Genomic DNA, 21568 nt, shown 5'->3' with positions numbered 1-21568 from the left:
AGGAATCACAAGAACAGCAAGAAAACAGGCTTGCAGCTGATAGAGAAAGTAAGAAAAGAAAGCGTGCCGAGGAATCACAAGAGCAACCTGAAAATTATCGCCTGGCATTCAGGTACAGCCCAGTCGATTATTATAGCTTGAGTAGATGTATTCAAATCGGGACTATGTCTAAAATTTGTCCCTATTGCAAGGCCTTGAAATTCAATGGTGAAACAATGGGAATGTGTTGTGCCTCAGGAAAATTTAAACTTCCTTTATTAGCTGCACCACCAGAGCCATTGAAGCTCCACTCTGAACAATACATTCATTTGCGAGATGCAGTTGTAAATGACGGTAATACCACAAATGTTGGAAAATTAACGATTTTACCTTCGTCATATGCAGGCAGTCCCCGTCATATGCATGAATATGCTCAAGATGCTATTGCGTATGTTCGTCTCTATGGTCGTCCAGATTAATTTATTACATTTACATGTAATCAATCTTGGAACGAGATACAGCAGCTTTTACTTCAAGGACAATCGGCAGTTCATAGACATGACATTACGGCCCGTGTCTTCCTGCAAAAGTTGAAATCACTGATAAACTACATAGTAAAAATTGAAGTGTTTGGGTCAGTGCGATGCTGGATGTAGTCAGTGGAATGGCAAAAACTAGGATTGCCACACGCGCATATACTAATCTGGCTAAATTATAAAATTACTTTTAACGAAATTGATGTTGTGATTTCTGCTGAAATGCCTGATGAAAATGTCGATAATGGGTTACATGATATTGTTGTAAAAAATATGATTCATGGACCTTGCGGTGCACTGAACGAAAATTCACCATGCATGGCCAAAGGAAGGTGCACAAAGCAATATCCTCGGCTTTTAGTACCCAACACAATTACTGGCAATGATGGTTACCCACAATATAGAAGAAGATCTACTGAAGATGGTGGTAAAACAGCAATAATAAAGAAGCGTAACGGTATCACCATCGAAATAGATAACCAGTGGGTTGTTCCATATTCCCCATTATTATCAAAAACATTTAATGCGCACATAAGCGTTGAATACTGTAACTCCGTAAAGGCAATCAAATACATATGTAAATACGGCAAAAAAGGTAGTGACATGGCAGTTTTTGGCTTGCACTCCGAAATGAAAGATATCGACGAAATTGTACAATATCAGGCTGGAAGATACATAAGCAGTAATGAAGCTGTTTGGTGAATTCTTTCATTTCCGATACATGAACGTAGTCCAGCTGTTGTTCACTAAGCGGTACATTTACAAAATGATCAACGTGTTTATTTTTCTGAATCCAACGTGAAACAAAGAGCCCAGAATCCACCGGATACAAAGTTAACTGCTTTCTTTTCACTATGAAAAAATGATTCTTTAGCAAAAATCTGCTGTATACTGAAGTGCCTTCATATTACACGTGAAATGCTAAAAATAAAGTATTTGAACGTCGAAAACAGGGTAAGTCAGTAGACGGCCAACCTACCATCTTCAAAGATACCACGATAGGAAAACTCTACACCGTTCACCCCAATCAACATGAATTATTCTTTCTACGCCTGCATTTGGTGAATGTACCCGGTCCGACGTCCTTGGAGTATTTGAGAACTGTAAACGGTACTATACATGACACTTACCGTAGTGCATGCCAAGCTCTGAACTTATTGGAGAATGACCAATACTGGGATAACTGCATCAATGACGCGTGCGAAACGTCAACTCCAAGTCAAATTCGTGCATTGTTTGGAATTCTACTAACCACTTGCTTTCCATCGTTATGGGAAAAATATAAATCGAAAATGTCCGAAGATATACTCCATCGGAAACGGTTAGAGACGTCAGATATGACTTTTGATTTTACATTAGAAATTTATAACTACACTTTAGATATTAAAGAAGATTTGTGCGTATGTATGGCAAACAAACCTCTTCAGGATTTGGGAATGCCTTCACCCAATCGTACCGCTGCTGTTTCGACATGTGTAAAATTTGATCTTGAATAAAGTTACAGTACGAGTGATCTATTTTCGTATGTACAAAATAACATTTCCGAGTTAACGTCGGAACAAAAAGACATTTATGATACGATAATGCACTGTGTCGATAACAACGTTGGAGAAATTTTCTTTTTGGATGCGCCAGGAGGTACTGGTAAAACTTTTGTGATAAAACTGATTCTGGTATCAATTCGATCAAAAAATGATATAGCGTTGGCAATTGCGTCGTCCGGAATAGCCGCGACGTTGCTGCCTGGTGGAAGAACTGCTCATTCCGCTTTGAAATTGCCTCTGAATTTGCATTCTACAGGAACTCCCACGTGCAATATTTCCAAATCACCTGGGATGGGTAAAGTATTGCAGCAATTCAAACTTATTATTTGGGACGAGTGCGCAACGGCACACAAAAAATCACTCGAGGCTCTGGATCAATGTTTGAAAGATTTGCGAGGGAATTCGAAACCGTTTGGCAGCACATTAATATTGCTTGCGGGAGATTTCAGGCAAACATTATCTATAATACCTAGATCAACCCCTGCAGACGAAATGAATGCTTGCCTGAAAAATTCTAATTTATGGGCAAATGTAAAAACATTAAAATTAACTACAAATATGCGTCTCCGATTGCAAAACGATGACTCTGGTCAAACATTTTCAGATCAATTGCTGGCAATTGGAAACGGAAAGCTCCCAGTAGACTCAATTTCAGGACGTATACAACTACCTGCTGAATTCTGTAATTTAGTGACGTCCAAAAATGAATTGATTGAAAAAGTATTTCCGAATATTCTAATCAATTATAAAAATAATAAATGGCTATGTGAAAGAGCGATTCTTGCACCCAAAAATATAGACGTCCACGAAATCAACAATATTGTTTTGACCAAGATTCGAGACCAGGTAGTCCTTTACAAGTCAGTCGACACAGTTTTGGAGCCAAATGAGGTGGTTAATTATCCATCTGAATTTTTAAATTCCGTGGATCTTTCAGGGTTTCCACCACACGTGCTAAAGCTAAAAATAGGCGTACCAATAATATTGTTACGTAACATAAGCCCATCAAAGCTTTGCAATGGTATGCGACTTGCCGTAAAAAAAAAAACAATGGAAAACGTAATAGAGGCCAAAATCTTGACAGGGCCTTTTGAGGGTGAGGCTGTTCTTATTCAACGCATTCCCATGATTCCAACGTATCTGCCTTTTCAATTTAAAAGATTGCAATTCCCAATTTGATTAGTATTTGCAATCACCATCAACAATGCTCAAGGTTAATCACAAGAAAAATGTGGTATAGATCTTAATACTGATTGTTTTTCCCTTGGACAATTGACGTTGCATGTTCGAGGGTCGGTAAACCTGACAATCTATTTATATGCAGCGACAATTGGACAGCAAAGAATGTTGTATATTCGCAAGTTTTACGCAGTTAATTTGTATTGTATCTATCTATATAAAAGCGAGTTGTGTGTATGCATGTTTGTTTGTTTGTAAAAAGAGCTTTTGCATATGACGTCATTATAAGTACATAAGGCTTTGTATATGCAGAGACAATGGGAAAGCCCAGAATGTTGTATATTCGCAAGTTTTACGTAGTTCAAAACACATATATAAATCTATCTATATTCATAGGTGGTACACAGGGACACAACTACAATGGCGCGTAACTAATATGGCAAGTAACGACTTGCGCGTGCTGGGGGGCTTGGGGGGGGTGCGAAGCGCCGCCCCAACAGCTAGTATATAATAAGAAGAATATTTAAAAGTAAAAATCAGGACCAGTTTTCGCTATTTTAGAAAATGGAAGATATTGTCATTAAAAACAAATCATGTGTCTTGGATAGTCTAGATTTTAATAAATTTGTAACAAACTAAAATTTTACAAAATTCATCAGTGTAAGCTTCATTACGAATTCCCTACTTCACAGTTCTTATATAGTAATTCAAAGTGATTAATTTTTTTAGAGTCTCTTTTGTATTTAATTACTTAGAAAAGTATTTTAAAATATTTCGAAACACTTTAAAAACCATGTGCTCACATGAGCACAGACATCTGTGCAAATTCCGTTACAACAATGACTCGAGACTGTTCATAAGTAAACAAATTCAAGACTATAGTTTAGTCTTACATTACAACTATGGTTACAGATTTAAGTCTAAAAACAAAAGAGGTAGGGGGGGGGGGGTTGAGTTTGATCCAGTGTTCAAATCCATGACACTGGCCTAAAAAAACAAATATCATTTATGTTTGATGTCTAACTCTGTTGAAGGAACAAATTGAAGAGTTTAATATTACGCCACATTTTTTTTTAGTGAGAATATTAAAGTAATAATATCTCACTGTTTTTACTATTTTAGAAAATGGAAGATATTGTCACCAAAAGCACTTTGTACGTCAGGGACAATCTCAATGTCTGAGAACTTGTAACAAACTGAAAGATTGCAACATCCATCAATGTGACCTTCGTTGCGAATTTCCTCACTATTCTCACAAATGTAATGAGGAAGTAGTAAGGAAGCTGTTATGTGGCCACGAGATAAACGTATCCTGTGGGCAAACTACTTCTACAGAGAGTTGCAATGCCAAAGTTAAGACCACTTTTAAGTGTCGCCATGAGGGAGTTGGAAGCTGTAGCCTAGCTTCAACAATGAACTATTTTAGTAGGATTAAAATAAAGCTTCGTTGCGGCCATACTGTGACATACACCTGTAAAGGGTAATTTAGTTACTCATTTTCTATATTTTTATTTTGCAAGCGATATAACAAGTATTTCGAAGATCATTACAACCAATCTATCAACTACTAACTGACCCTTGTCACACGCTGCTGTGACGCTACGCATCACAGCAACATGTGGAGTGTCAGCTAGTCCCCCCAGACCCCAGAATTAAAAACTATCTTCTATAAAAAAATTGAAAAAAAGAAAAAAAACTAAAAAAAAAAACAAACAGGAAAACCACTAAAAGAAACAACTAAACAACTAAAGAAAAGAGAAATTAAAAGAAGAAAAACTAAAAAATGAAAAAAACTAAAAACAAGGAAAAGCTAAAAAATAAAAAGGAAAAACTAAAAAAGAAAAAACTAAAAAACAAACTAAAAAAAGACAGAAAAACTAAAGAAAAAGAAAAAAAACGAAAAAAAAGAAAAAAAAGAGACTAAAAGAGAAAAAAAAAGATTAAAAAAGGTAAAAAACTACAAAGAAAAAACAGAAATAAATTAAAATAAACTAAAAAAAATAAATAAAAAAAATAAAATAACTAAAAAATAAACTAAAAAAGAAAAAAGAAAAAAAAGAAAGCTAAAGAAATTAAGCAAAAAAAAGGAAAAACCAAAACAGAAAAAAAAACTAAAAAAAGAACAACTAAATAAAAGACAAAAACTAAAGAAAAAGAAAAAAGAACAGGAAAAAAACTATATAAACTGAAAAGCAAAAAAAAGAAAAAGAAAAAAACTTAAAACCTAAATTATTTAAAGAATTTTCTCAGAACCAATTTGATGTTTTAGGGTTGGTTTATTTACCTTTCCCCTTAAGCATCACAGATGCTTTAGATTTTGCAACTTAGAAGATTTTGCAACTGCGTAAGTCCATGCTCCGGCCCAAATTTAAGAATTTCGTGACTCCCAGTATTTATTGAAAATAGACACCCTCAAATAAGAAACACGTTGCTGTGGCGTTGCCCTGTCACACGATGCTGCGGCGCTACGCGTCACAGTAACACGTGGAGTGTCAGCTATCTTCTGTAATTAAAAACTATCTTCTGTAAAAAAAAAAATTAAAAGGAAAAAAAAAAAAACTAAAAACAAGAAAACAACTAAAAAATAAATAAATAAAAGAAAAGAAAAAACTAAAAGAAGAAAAACCTAAAAAAGAAAAAAACAAAAAAAGAAAAAAACTAAAAATAAGGAAAGGCTAAAAAAAAATAAAAAAAAAAAATAAAAAAAGAAAAAACTAAAAAAAAGAAAACTAAAAAAAGACAAAGACGAAAACTGAAGAAAAAGAAAAAAATGAAGAAAAGAAAAAAAATTGATGCAAAGTATTGCATCAATACAAACCTATTGTTTTGGACGAGTGCACAATTGGACACAGAAAATTGCTCGAGGCTTTTGACCGATCATGGCAAGATTTTTGAGGAAATTCCAAACCCTTTGGCAGCACAATAATATTGCTTGAGGGAGATTTCAGGTCAACATTACCTGTTATTCCTAGATCGACACCAGCAGACGAAATGAATGCTTGCTTTAAAAATTCTAATTTATGGGTACATGTAAAGACATTAAAATAAACTGTAAATATGCGTATCCAATTGCAAAACAATCACTCTGCTGAAATATTTTCAGATCAATTGCTGGCAATTGGCAACAGAAAGCTCCCAGTTGACTCAATTGCAGGACGCACACAACTGCCTCCTAAATTCTGTAAGTTAATGATAAAAAATGATTTGGTTGAAAATGTATTTCCAAATATTATAACAATTATAAAAATCATAAATGGCTAAGTGAACGAGTGATTCTGGGAGCCAATAACAAAGACGTCCATGATATCAACAATATTATTCTGACCAAGATTCGAAACAAGGCAGTCATTTACAAGTCAGTCGACACAGTGCTGGAATCAAATGAAGCAGTTAACTATTCATCAGAATTTTTAAATTCCCTGGATCTCCAGGGGATCTCTAGGCATACCAATAATACTGTTGCGAAATATTAACCCACCAAAGCTTTAGAACGGCACACGACTTGCCGCAAAAAAAAAACAATGGAAAACGTAACAGAGGCAACAATCTTGACACGGCCTTCCGAGGGTGAGGCTGTTTTCATTCCTTGCATTCCCATGATTCCAATGGATCCGCTTTTTCAATTGAAAAGATGGCAGTTCCCAATTGGATTAGCATTTGCAATCAACATCAACAAAGCTCAAGGGCAATCATTAAGAAAATGCGGTATAGATCTGCTCTAGAGTCGGTAAACCAGACGATCTTTTTATATGCACAGACAATAGGACAGCGAAGAATGTTGTGTATCCATAAGTTTTACACAGTTAAAACTTAGCACCTTGTATACGTGTTGCTTTAGATGGGGGGTTAGGCTTGTGGCTCAGAGAGAAATTACCAAAAGAATGAGTGTCGATGCATAGAATTGCAAATGATGTCGATGCATGGAATTGTAAAAGAATGAGTGGGAACTACAAAAGAAGAGCAACACAAAACCTGGCTTGCGGCTGAAAGAGAAAGTAAAAAGAAGGAATACGTGTCGAGGAATTACCAGAGTATATTAGAGGAATTACCAGTTCTATATCCGCAAGTTAAAAATTAGCACCTTGCACACGTGTTGCTGGGGCACGTTCCGGAAAAAAAAGTAAAAAATAAAGAAGAAAAATAAAATTACAAAAAGAAAAATAAAACTATAAGTATATATATATATATATATATATATATATATATATATATATATATATATATATATATATATAATACTAAAAAAAAAACTAAAAAGGCAGAAAACTAAATAAAACTAAAAAGAATAAAAGAAAAGAAAACTAAAAAAAACTATAAAAGCTAAAAAACTACAAAAAAAAACAAAAAAAAAAGAAATTGAAAAAAACTAAAAAATAAAGAATAAAAAATGGAAATGAATAAAAAACTAAAAAAAGAAAAAACTAAAAAAGAAAAACTAGAAATGAAAAAAAAACTTAAAAAAGAAAAAACTAAAAAAAGAAAAATTGAAATAGGAGAAAAAGGTAAAAAAGAAAAAGAAAACAAAAAAAGAAGAAAAAACTAAAAATAGAATACAAATTTTCAATTTGGGACTTGGGGATTGGGGGGAAACGAAAATCTTGGAAATCGAAAATCTTGGAAAACTCAGAGTGGAGAGATCGAGATAAAACTTGAGGAGAAGAATAAGCACAAGTTCTTGATACGTGATTGACATAATCGGACCAGATTCACTCTCTTTGCGGAAGTTGAGAGGATTTCTAAAACTTTGGCGAGTTTGAGAATAAGTACATGTTATAGATATGTCATTGGCATAAGCAGACCGGATCCGATATCTTTGAAGGAATTGGAGCGATTTCTAGTGCTTTGGCAAGTTCGGTGCTTCTTGAAGTGCTAGGACGAAGAAATCAATAACTGTCATACCAAGTCTAATTTCAGGTTCCGACCTCATCACAAGTGCTATATGAGCTCTTGGCTCTTGTTTCTAGAAAGATTGTTTAATAAACATATTTTGAAAAACTGTTGAACGAATATTCAAACCATGGGGAGTCATTTTTTGTTTCAAGACCTAGAATATATGGCTTTAATTTAAAGCTTAATGCTGTAACTCTATTAGAATCTTTATAAATCTGTTAATCAGTGGGTTTTGAATTTTAAGTTCAAAATATAAATTGGTATATTTTTAACCTAACCTATTTTTAATTATTTAAAATATTAATATATGTTTGTATATAAATATTATATATATATATATATATATATATATATATATATATATATATATATATATATATATATATATATATATATATATATATATATATATATATATTAAATAAAATATTTCTAAATTAAATATTTACCTATATTTAATTATGATATTGCTTCACTTTTTTTGGGAATAAAAATGTTAGGGAAACTTTCTGAAAATGAGAAAAGTTCTATTTTTTCACCAGTTTTATCTAAATTATAGCTTGTTTTTCAACCTACAGAAAATACAAAGCATATTTCAAAAATGCCATACGGTAGATGAATCATCTTTTTTTCTTTTGTTCAAGCTTTAAAACTATCAGTTCGCATAAAATTAGTGGCAAAAGTAAGCTCGTTGCTTTGGTACCCTGGTCGGAAATCTGATCACCTAATACCAGGATAGTAGATTGTTAATTTTAGTACTCAAGAAAATTATATAATAATAATTTTTGTGTTCACAAAATTCAATAAAGTAATATAGATAACATGATAGCGCAGCCGTTATTTACCGACGGGACCAGAACTTCTGCAATCTGCAATATATTGCTTCTGCAATATATCCGTAATTACTCTGACCGAGAACAATTGCTGGAAAAAACTTATCACTGGTCCCCCATCCGTTGGTAGAATCAGGCCTATCAGAACTACTTCTTATAATTGCAAAATGTATTTCTTTTTCGTCTCCAATTAACAGAAAAAAAATGAACAAGCATAGAAATAATCTGAGGTCTTGTAAAACCCTTTTTTTTGTGCTTTCATTTGAAAAATGGAAAAAAATTTTGTCCAACTCCTTTTTTCTATATTCTCGTGAATTGAGGCTGATACAGGGTAAAAAATTCAGAACTTTAGGAACTTAAACCCTTTGGCACCAGAATTTGGAAGCTGCTAACCTGACTTTTGACGGCTTTTAGCCTACAAATTCACAAACTACTACATTGATTTTAGATCCCAAAGAGCGCCAACCAGGGTACCAGAGACCCAATTTTAGTCAGAGCCTACAGCAAAAACTTGCATCAAGAATATTAACGATAAATAGTATTATATTCAAAAAAAAGAATCCAGATTCTTTTATGTTCACATCTATTTAGTGATGGTTTTCTTCATCTATATTGCCTGTACTAATATAAATTTAAAAAAAATTTGTGTCAAAAATCAAAACTATGTTGAACGTCAAATGGTTTGCAAAAAAAACAAAAAATCGAAAGAGTCAAAAAAAAAGCTGTAGCTCAATGTCTTGTTCGAAAATTAATTTCAAGTCCCTTTAAATTAAGTTTGCAAGGGTTTACATCCTCCAACATTGCTTTCAATGATTTTTCTAGTTAAGGTCTATATTTCTCTTCTCTCCATCAACATTGCCACCTAATGAAAATATTTAGGAAATTGGTTTTAGAGTCCAGATTCTTCTGGTGATTACAAGGCTAAAACAATATTACTGGAGTGCAAAACTCTAAGAACACTTTTTGGGCTATAACTATCCTTCATCGCCCATAAGACAGAACTAATAGTTTTTTCCCAATATCATTAATATTTTACAGAATAGGATGATACATTTGTCCCTGTATTGCCTCTATGATCCCCAGAGGCCGTTCTAGAGGTGACCCAAATAATTAAGAGGTTCTTCGTCAGAGTTCATACACATCACTACGCAAAAGAAGACGAAGAGCCTATCTATTTTTCTTATGCATTTTTTTTTGCAGCGGAAAAATTAATTGTCAAGAGCCTTGCACCAAGAAACTTAATTGTGGTCACAACTGCCCTAACTTCTGCAGCGAACCTTGTATAGCACCAGCTCAGTGCTTAGTTTGCATTGAATTATACGAAGGTAGTTCTTCACTCTCTATTAATATCAAAATATTTAGTGCTTTCTTGGAGATTGTTTTATGACGCTTAGCTCAATTATGGATAGTTGAAGTTTTAACTTGCACTTACTGTTCTTGTCGCTGTAATTCCTTGTATTTCATATCTTGAAAAATTGGCTAAGAAATATTCAGGGCACTGGACATCATTTCTTGTTTCTAGACCTAAAATGTAGCTCTAATAGATTTGAATACACTGAATTTGAATATATAGTCAGAACTCTGAATTCAAGTTTTATCACCCAGAATTTTGCGCCATCCTGGTTAGAAATAATTTGATCGGAATTTAGGTCAAACAACTGCTAACGTCAGTTATAGCCATGTGTTTTTTTCTTCATCAGTGTTTTGTACCAGAAAGGGTATCAAATGTAAGCATCCATTTACAATCATAGGCTCATCAGCATCATAACATCATAGCATCATAATGTCATAGCATCACAACATCAATCATAGCATCGTCGGGATAATAACTCAATAGCTCACTTGCATGATTCGTGATTTCAGAGGCATCCAGTCCTTTAATAAACTCAAAAAATCCAAACCTATTACGAAGCTAAATATACTTATTTTCCCTTCTTGTGAGTTCAGCATATAATTTATCTAATATAAAGTTGAAAGTATTCACACGAAAGCTGTCAGATCCTGTAAATATAACATTGCTGCTATGTCCCCCACATTCTCTAAAGTGTGTTTCTTTCTGCAAATCTCTTTCTTGTCGGGAGTCTGCTACATAATCATGCTTGCATTTTCACTCGCTGCACTTTCTAGCCACTCAAATATTATCTCACTTCTTAAAGAAGACCACAGAGAGTTATGAGAGGTAATAATCAACTTTGACTCTGTGGCTTCATACTCAAGTTTATGTTTACCTTATTAAACCTTTCCAGTATGTTACCCCCCAAAAAACAAATTCTGAAACACAAGGGTCGCTTAATAATAAGCTTTTTGAAGTTCAAATGGAATTAAGTGAAAAAAAGCAAGATATTAAGGAAAGGGCAACCCCCTTCATATGCGTAATTATTTCTGTTCGTTTTCAGTAATAATGTTGGTCCTTACTTTCAGTTGAAACAACTTTTTTTTCTTTTTTTTCTGATCGTTTCTTTAAATAATGCTAGGAAATCAAGCTCACCCTCCACGGAAAATTCTCTTCCCCAAGAACTTCATCCATGGAAAGATTCTCCCATGTAAACCCCTCCCTGCCACAAACCCCCTCCCCTCATCTGGAAACATGTAAGGAATGAAGCACAGTTCATAAATTGTAGCCCTTCCTCCGGGGCTGTTGGGGCTCATGTCATCCCCAGAAATATAGCTATTAAATTTTTCAACTAAGCAGAACGGAACGGTGATCTCAAAATAGCCCTCCAATATTTTGGTCACTTAGAACAGGCACCAGAACTTTTGATGTCCGGTCAAGTGAGCCCTCTGTTAATCTTCTAGGATCAATGGTTTGATACAGTCACCCTTGAAAAAATAAAAACTAAAAAAAATTAACACGCATCCGTGATCCTGCTTCTAGCAAAAAATGTAAAATTCCATACTTTTGCATTTAGGAGCTTAAAACCTACAGTAAGGTATGCTGATTACTGAATCTGGTGGTGGGATTTCGATTGAGGTCACTTGATCTTTTACGGCTTTTCCCTCCTTTTTCAAAATTGGGCGAAGTTTCTCATGCTTGTAACTTTTGATGGGTAATATTAAACTTGAGGAATTTTAAATATTTTGAAAAAGCATCAAAATCTGATTCTTTTGATAAATAAACTATCATCAAGACTCTGTTTTTTTTTAGTTCTATTGAGCCGCATCACTCATTACTCACGCTCTTTGCGATACTAAAAAGTTGAGAATGCCAAAGTTTGCATTAAGGCTATAAATAATCTCAGTAATAAAATGCATTCATGAGCTTACCCTGAAACTCCTCCCCCTCTGAAGAATAAATACATTATCACTTGTTAAAAGTCACACATCTTTTTAGAATATCGAAACTTTTTTATTCTCTTCAATTGGCTATACTGTGCTGTAAAACAATAAAGAAGAAAAAGTCGTACTATTGCAAAAAAAAGGAAAGTAGCTCTAAAACTAATCGAAGTACAATTAAAAGGACCATACGCGTGTCGTGTCGTAAGCTTTGACACGCCAATTTTTTTTTTTTTTACTGTAGCACCGAAAACCGTTGTGTAGCACGCAAATTTGGGTAATTTTAGTATCTTAGGAACTGTCCGTGGTGGTAACCCTGTCTGTATCAATTTAGGTCCTACAATTAGATAAGGATGCTCATAATAATAGGCTCAAAATAATTTTCAAACTAATTACTAGTTTTATATAATTAATTTCTTTCAAAATTAATTAATTAAATTCATCCTATTATTTTTTATTTTAAGAAAGATTGCTTAAGATATATGTTGCTTCAAGCAAAGTTTGAATGGTATATAATTGGGGTACAAGGATGGCGACTTTCCAGTTCATATATCTAGTACCTTCTGCTCGTTTTGAGTTGAATATCCGTATAAGATTTGGTTGATTATAAGTTCACTATCGTTTTCTTTTTTTTTATTAAGTCTAATATTTGGTTCTTGTAATTTTTTTTCTCTTTAATATAATTGAGTTACAAGGGGAACGAATTCCCTGTTCTTATATCTTGTAAATTTTGTTCGTTTGGAGTTTGAGTTTAATATCAGTTTCATTTTTGGTACATTATAAGTTTATTACTTGCTTAAATTGTATTAAGCCCAATATCTGTTTGTTTTAACTTTTCGTCCATTATTCATTATACTTTCTGTTGTTTCTTTTACTCTGCTCAAGAAATGGATTCGCTCTTTACTTTTGTTAAAAAAAACTGTTTCTTTTTATTACTTAGTTACAAAAAAATATTATATACCCATATTTATCGATTGAGAAATTTCTGCTACTACTACTACTACTAATAACTCATTGCAACACTAAGCCACCTGAGGCCAACACAGCTACGCACGCTCCTCGTTCAACCTAATCTATTCAAGGCCTCCCTCTTGACACCCTCCTTGGAAGTTCACATTCTCTTTAAATCTTTATTTACGACATCTTCCCACCCCATACAAGGACGACCTGCTTTCCGTGCAGCCCCAGACGGTTGGCCAAAAAAGACAATCTTCTGCAATCTGTCATCCTTCATCAGCAAAACGTGGCCTAGCCATCTCAACCTTTCTTTCATTATAGCCCTAGAAAGTGGGATTGGACCACATTTTCGTACAGCCTACTGTTTGAAATACGGTCTGTCAGCCGGGTACCAAGAACAATCCTTAGGCAATGTCTCTGGAAAACATCTAGCAAATCTTCATCCGCTTCGGAGCGCCTACGCTTCTGAGCCACATTGAGAAATTTCCTTTTGATTTAGTCTTTGTTGAATTTTATTTAGTGTGATTTAAGGAAAATATGTAGGCTTACAATCCGGAATGGAGGAGGGGATATCTTTTAAATGCTCGATTGCATTTTTTTTTCTGTGAATGTGACCATGTTTTGGCTATAAGTGCACGTTATCTTCTTTTAACATACTAATTCCTCCCTTTTAGAAAACCGAAAAAGTCGGATTGAAAAATATCGAGGATTGGCGAGGATTAAGCTCTTAGAACTTAAGAGAGAGGCAAGGAAGCTTAAAGTTACTTGTTTGGACCAATCATCCTCAAAATATCTAGATATCAGAGACAAAGTTCTGAAATATATTCAACCTGTTCATAGATGGCGTCCTGAAGTGTATTCAATCATAGAAGTCTTCAATCCAAATCTTCTTGAAGATTTTTATTCTTGTCAAGCGGACTTAATTGAACCTTCAACAATACGTGAAAAGTTTCATGGTACTGATTCTGAAGCTATCAATGCAATTATACTTAATGGCTTTCGACTGCCAATTAATGACACCCAGATCCGAATGTTTGGTCGTGGTATTTATTTTGCAACCGATTCCAGTAAGAGTGCACAAGATGTATATACTGAAGGATCTAATGTGTTGCTTTTATGTGACGTTTTACTTGGCAAAGAAATGAAGGTTCTTGGCCCCAAATATAATATGAATTTAGAAACTATTAAGAATCTTGGATATGATTCCATCTTTGCTCCACGTGACACAAGAAATCAGGGAGGGGTTTTGTTTGATGAATTTGTAATATATGACCCACGTCAAGCTTATCCGAGGTACATTATTAGTTACAAGTGAGGGAGGGGTTTTGTTTGAATTCGTAATATATGACCCACGTCAAGCTTATCCGAGGTACATTATTAATTATAATGTGTGACAATTATGTACTTTTACTGCTAGTATCATATTTAAAAACTTTCAATATATGGAATTCTTCCTAGCATATCATTTGATTCCTCCAATGAGTTAAACTACCACTTCCTTGTGGCTGATCCACAATTTGGTCAATTTTGCTACACTAGAGAAGTTTTAAAAGTCTTAGACACTACCTGGGGAATCGCAGGATGTTGAGAACCGTGTTAATATTGCAACCAGATATTATCCAAAATGGCAAAGATTCACTCGAAAGAGCAAATACGGTTATGATTGGCAATGAAAAACAGGATACTTAAAAAACAGGATAATTGATATAAAAAACAGAATATATAGACATATAATTGATATAAAAACGGGATACATAATACAAAAAACAGGATAATTGATAATAAAAAAACAGGATAATGAAAAAAAGGATAATTACTTCGTTATGTAGTTCATCTCAAATGAGATGCTGTAACACTGGAAAATGTAAAGATGGATAGCTTTGAAATTAAGTTATGCTGATTTTATACTGAAAATGAGTTAAGCTATGCTGATTTTATGAATCAGAGGTTTTTCTTTGTAAATATAACGATTAAACTGGTTAATTAGTAACAGAAGTGAGTGTGACTTATTGTAAAAACTTGTAAAACTTGTAAGAAGGTGAATTACCGGAGCAGGGCAAGTTTCAACTGATTTTTCTGCTTTTTCTGCTACACATCAAAAAGGTTGACGGGTAACTGCAGTGGTGGTTCTAGGACTCTCCATTTTTCTGACATCTGACATTAAATTCCTTTTATTATATTTATACACTACTATTATGGTACTTGCCCCCCAACCAAATTTTAAGGCTTAAGACTGCTACAGGGTAGCTGAGCGATTTCAATTTGGTTGAAAACAAACATAGTATATACTTTGTCAGAACTAAGACAAACACTAAGAAAATACTGGCTTGTAAATAAGAAGATATTTTAGGGGGGGAGTCAGAAAACTTGATACAGTATAAATTGTATTGAATGATTATAGGGAGCCAGTTGTATAAGTCTGTCTGCCTTCCAGTTAAATTCCTTGCAGTTTATTCTTGATCATTTGTATTTAGCTCACTCACAAGCTAGCTTAAAAAATTGAAAGTTTTTTCTCTGTTTTCTTTGCCTTATTGAACGAAATTTGAGTACTTTTATACTATGAACTGAACATTCTTATTGGAAACATTCTTATTGCCTCTAGTAAATTGGATGATATAGGTCTCATGAAACGGTAGTGTGTTTTCAGAAACTGAGAAATACAAATAAAAAAATAGACTAAGTCACCAAACTAAATCTTCTTGTTTTGTCTTTTCTCCTATCGACTTTATTAAACCTAGGTACTTATCTGTTGGCCAATACTCACGCAAAAATTTGGATCTACAGGTACACAGCCGAAACAACTGAGACGCTTGGGAGATAGACAGTATATGCATCATTTGGGCTGTATGTTTGCACTTTAGGGGGGGGGGTAAGTATAGTGCGGCTGAAGGCAAAATGTAATGTATTTTAACCAAAATAACAACTAAATACGTATTCAAATATAGCTGCAATGTAGTTTTTCACTGAGCCGAAGCTAATTGTCTTCGTATACTAACAGCAATAAACCGGTTTTTGTATGGTTTTTTAGATCCGAGTTCTCGAGTGTGTACTGCGTAACAGATAAGTACCTAAAAGTATTCTGAATAAAATTTTTCAGCTCTATCATAGGATCTGAAGATGTGAGGTAATGATCGAAATGAGAAATGAAGATAAAATAAGGATTTTCGAAAAAAAGGCACTAATATATTTATTGTATATGTTCAATTTTTAATAAAGATGATAATGCTAAGAAAGGGATACAAAAAAAAGAATTCATGGGGTTTTATGGCTTTCTTTTGTTTTCTTATGTTTAATCCAAGAAAAATTGTTTTATTTTTGTTTAATATTCGGTTTCCTGTGAGTTTTCATTATTTTATATTTCTTACAGCTTAATTCATTGATTAGGAATATTTTTTTTTCTGTCAAAATAAATATTATCTGTATCCTCTAGCTGTTTCATTAGTGTGTTTTTATTCAAATTCTATTAGTGTGTTCTATTCAAATTCTTGTAGCATCAAATAAAGTCTTTATTAGTCAATGTAACATTATGACTTCAAAAGGTAACGTGAATTATTTAATTAATATTCACAAGTATTATAAACACCATTTAAGTGTTTTTATTAATACCGTTAATTATTGTTGTTAATACCGTTTGATAGCAGTTTAATATGTTTAGAACTAGACATACTTAGTATATCTCAAGCTATAAACAGTCGTAATTAATCGATACAGGTATATTTTACGTATATTTTAAGGCTAGGATTTTTTTAAGCATTTTAAGCTTTTTTATAAGCATTTAACCTTTTTCAGCATTTCAGCTTTTATATGCCGACGTTTATCTTTGAGGGATTTTCTCTGAATCTTGAATATTTCTAGCATAAAATTTATCCAATTGCTTATTAGCTCACATGATATGCTACGTGAATGAATCGCAAACCAAAGTATTTTCGGTGAGAATCCATGTTATAAAATATTAAAAAAAAATACCAAAAAAATGCTAACTATTTTCAAATGTCAGCATATCATTCAAACATGTACAGTTTTTAGCATAGGAGGAAAAACCTGTGCCTGTATGCCCCTTTACTGTGATTGTAAAAAAAAAATAAACTCAACAGAATACGTTAATTGTGGGAATTAACTGTGGGAGTACCAATCATGGAGAGCTAGGACAATTTAGGGATCTACGCGTAAATCTATGAGGCAGCACAATGCTTGCGAGTGAGCGATTGTGTCGAAGGCAGCAGCAATGTCGACGCTACAGAAAAATAAAATAAAAAAAACGATTTTTTTTAAATGAAAGTAAGGAGCGACATTAAAACTTAAAACGAACAGAAATTACTCCGTATATGAAAGGGGCTTTTCCTCCTCGGCACCCCGCTCCTTACGCTAAAGTTTCTTATTGTTTTAAAAAGTAGAGTTGCGAGAAAGAATCAAACTTTAGCGCAAGGAGCGGGGTGTCGAGGAGGAGAAGCCCCTTTCATATACGGCGTAATTTCTGTTCGTTTTAAGTTTTAATGTCACTCCTTACTTTCATTTAAAAAAACTTTTTTTGTATTTAATTTCTGAAAGTTTTTGAATTAATGCATGTCTGATTTTGGCTCTCCGTACATAAATTATTAAAATGAAATTTGCATATTAATTCTTTTTTGGGCTAAATGGCTTTCTCTTAGTTTTGATCCAACGATTTTGAGAAATAAGGGGTGGGGAAGGAGGTCTAGTTGCCCTCCAATTTTTGGTTACTTAAAAAGGCAACTAGATCTTTTAATTTTTAACGAATGTTTTTATTATTAAAAAAAATACGTAACTTAAGAATTAACTTACGTAACAAACTTTTATATTCTTATATTTTTGATTATATATATGAGGGGATTGGTCCCCTCGTTAATACCTCGCTCTTCACACTAAATCTTGTTTTATCCCAATTCTTTAAGAATGACCCCTGAATCAGAAAGGCCGTAGAATAAATAGTTGAAATTATTAAAAAAAAAATTTAGCATTAAGAGCGAAGTATTTATCTCTTCCTAAATACCTCGCTCTTTATGCTAAAGTATTTTTAGAACCCCTCATATGCGTAACAATCTCTGTTCGTTTTAAGTTTTAATACTTCTCCTTACTTTCAATTGAAAACACTTTTTCATGTTTATATTTTCATTGTTTTTTTTTATAGTAATGCTAGAAAGTCCTGCGCCCTTTTCATTGAATTTTTCTTCCCCCATGAAATATTCCTCCAAGGAAAGATCCTCCCATATAGCCCCCTCCCCTGAACCCCAGACCCAAACCAAAAAAAAAATCCCCCTGATAATGTCGGTAACTTCCCAGTAGCCATTACTGTATGTTAACATTGGTCAAAGTTTGTAACTTGCAGCCCCTCCCCCAAGGACTGTGGGAGTAATTCATCCCCAAAGACATAGTTATTATGGTTTTCGACTATGCAAAACAAAATGGCTATCTCAAAATTTTGATCCGTTGACTTTGGGAAAAAAATGAGCGTGGGAGGGGGCCTAGGTGCCCTCTAATTTTTTTGGTCACTTAAAAAGGGCACTAGAACTTTTTATTTCCGTTAGAATGAGCCCTCTTGCAACACTCTAGGACCACTTGGTCGATACGATGAGCCCTGGGAAAAAAAAAAAAAAAAAAAAAACAAATAAACACGTACCCGTGATTTGTCTTCTGGCAAAAAATACGAAATTCCACATTTTTGTAGATTGGACGTTGAAATTTTTTCTATAGGGTTCTCTGATACGCTGAATGCGATGGTGTGATTTTTGTTAAGATCCTATGACTTTTAGGGGGTGTTACCCCCTATTTTCCAAAATAAGGCAAATTTTCTCAGGCTCGTAACTTTTGATGAAAAAGACTAAATTTGATGAAACTTATATATTTAAAATCAGCATAAAAATCCAATTCTTTTGATATATCTTTTAGCATCGAAATTCCGTTTTTTAGAGTTTCGTTTACTATTGAGCAGGGTAGCTCCTTACTACAGTTCGTTACCACGAACTGTTTGACAATGGCTTTTTGATCATAGATGTAGTTGTTATTAGTCTCTTTAGTAGCCGATGGGCGTAGTAGCAAGCTCTATCTTAACGAACATCATATCAAAATGGCGTTTAAGAAGCAATGGTTTGAATTGTATGTTTACTGATATAGTAGAAATGTATTAACTGATTATAAGTAAGACTGCATCAACAATGGTCACTTGCGATTCAAATGGGAAGTATAGACTACTTTTCTTGAAATGAAACTTTTTCCATGACTCATATTTTAAGTAGTTCATTTTTTCAAATTAATTAATTTCTAAAAGTAAGCTACATTGTGAACAGTATCAGAGACCCCATTTTCAGCATTTTATTTTAAGGCCATATGAATACAGTCCACCGAATGTGTATGAATTTGAAAAATTATATACCACACCCACACTTGTGGGAAAAAAAAATCAAAATTATGTACGACTAAACCATTAATAGTGTATATTGTGCACAATTTGGTAAATTTCAAAGTGCAAAACTTATAACTGACCTTTAAGAGGGTATTAGTGAAAGCCTTCTCGTGGTGCTTTTATAATAGAAGGCATTAATAGGGGCGTATTTCTACTAATGTCAGTCATTATCTACGGGTGGTCCGAGCAAGTGTCTGACCAAAAGGCAGGTAAGTTTATGGAATATGTTGCTGAGATTGGATGGGCCAAAGTCGGTAATGGCTGCCAAAATTATTCCTGAGGACTCGTGGGGCTGGAAAACATCCCTTGAGGAACGATTAAAGGTGGGGAAAAAAGTTCACTTGCCAGTGCCAGGTCTGAGGATCACGTGCTGGATGCTGCTGATGGCTTGGCGGATGACTCTTCCTTCTCTTTTAGAGAGATTTTTCGCCTTCCCAATCTGGCGGATGGGTTTCTTAGTATGGAGGAACGATTTTTTTCTTTTGGTAAAAGTTTCTCTTCCACTTCGTGGGTGTCTGCATTTGACATCTTCTTAAAAGTCTGGAACTTGATATCTGTGTATTGACTATATTTCAGCTCAGCAACACCTCGGAGATTTAATTTTAGAAGTCCTCCTTGCTTCACCACCTTTAGTAGTTACATGGATTTATAATTATCTATTACTCATCAAATTTTACTAAAAACCTTATTACTAAACCGTAACTGAGGAGTTTCTCTTTTAAAATTTATTAGCTTCTTAAATAGGTGAAATTTAATAAAACTGTAAAATGTAGTTCGAAGTGTCTACAATTTCAGATGATGCTAAATAACCAATCTTGTTTAAACTAATCCAACAGAAGTGCAAAACTCTTATAGGGCTGATTCAAAATATCTGATTCAAAAACTTAGATTTATGATTTTTTTTTTTTCTTAGCTTTTTTTCAGTCGCAATAGTCACATTTTTTTTCAGTTATATGTATATCTAATAAGCACCAATTTTGTTATTAAAAAAAGAAAAAAGCAAAATAGAGAGCTAAAATCTAGTTTGTCAAATAAAATGCTCAGACTGAAAATTGAGATTCAGAAGTCTTCATGAAGTGTTGAACCTTCACTTTAAGATATTTACAGTCCGAATAGATCCTGAGATCTTCATCAAATTGAGATCTTGATCAAAGTTTTGTCTAAGAGAGCAGTTCTGGGATTCGATGCTAATTACCTAACGTTACATTAAATTAAAATTACATTTTAAATAATTATGAAAATATTTTAATTAAAATAATATGTAATATTGTAAATATAAATAATACTGTAATTAAAATAAAACTACATTAAAGATTGAATTAATGTCACTAGGTCGAACTTAGCAGCAACTTAGAACTAACAGTATATAATAATGTAGTTCAAATAATAAGCTGTTGCTTAATTTCAGGGCGATTTAAATTGTGCCATACGTGTGCTTCATTTTTCCGTCAATCATCTAATCTACATAATATTTTTGCAATTAGTATAACACTCGAATTACAGTCATTCAGTTACATCGGACTGAAAACCCCTCATTGTTTCTCAGTCTACCAGGAACACTTTTCTTGAAAGTTGTAGAAAGTATAACTAGTTTGATATCCTTAAAAGCATTGTAAACAAATGTTTGATATCTGTCTAATGTAAAAAAGAAACTTTTTTTCCTAACACCAACGTTAGGTTGATAGCACTGGGCCAAGATGGGACTATGGATTGGTGTGATAAAACCCCAAGGCACTAGCACTGGTTAACGTTTGATAGTTATTTCCTTTTTAGTGTGCACTTTTACTTCATTTGTTTTTTTCCTTTTTGTCCATTGTTCTGTTTTTCTTTCCCTGTACCTGCAATCCCAAAACTTCCGGGGAGTTCCATAATGACTTTTGGGGAGTTGTTTGATGTTGTGTTTTGCTTTTGTAGGCCATAAGTATCGTATTCACTTTTCTGTGCATCAGGCACCAGTGA

General features: G+C 33.7%; 2 protein-coding genes across 11 annotated transcripts in view; one reads left to right on the top strand and one right to left on the bottom strand.

Annotated features, from left to right (window-relative positions):
• Nucleotides 1-16708, top strand: part of LOC136031431 (uncharacterized) — a 74463-nt gene extending 57755 nt beyond the window's left edge. For all 6 annotated transcript variants that reach the window (XM_065711004.1, XM_065711000.1, XM_065711005.1 and 3 more), the window contains 3 exons: nt 4361-4718; nt 10162-10286; nt 13866-16708. In XM_065711004.1, the coding sequence (XP_065567076.1) occupies nt 4361-4718; nt 10162-10286; nt 13866-14506 (1124 nt within the window). In that variant the 3' untranslated portion in view covers nt 14507-16708. The remainder of the gene's footprint in view (nt 1-4360; nt 4719-10161; nt 10287-13865) is intronic.
• Nucleotides 1-21568, bottom strand: part of LOC136031433 (uncharacterized) — a 509032-nt gene that overhangs the window by 272753 nt on the left and 214711 nt on the right. The gene's annotated exons all lie outside the window — the stretch shown is intronic.

This window comes from Artemia franciscana, chromosome 9, assembly GCF_032884065.1.
Source record: "Artemia franciscana chromosome 9, ASM3288406v1, whole genome shotgun sequence".
Taxonomy (NCBI): Eukaryota; Metazoa; Arthropoda; class Branchiopoda; order Anostraca; family Artemiidae; genus Artemia; species Artemia franciscana.
Note: the sequence above shows the minus strand (reverse complement) of the source record. Positions and strands in the feature narration are given on the sequence as shown.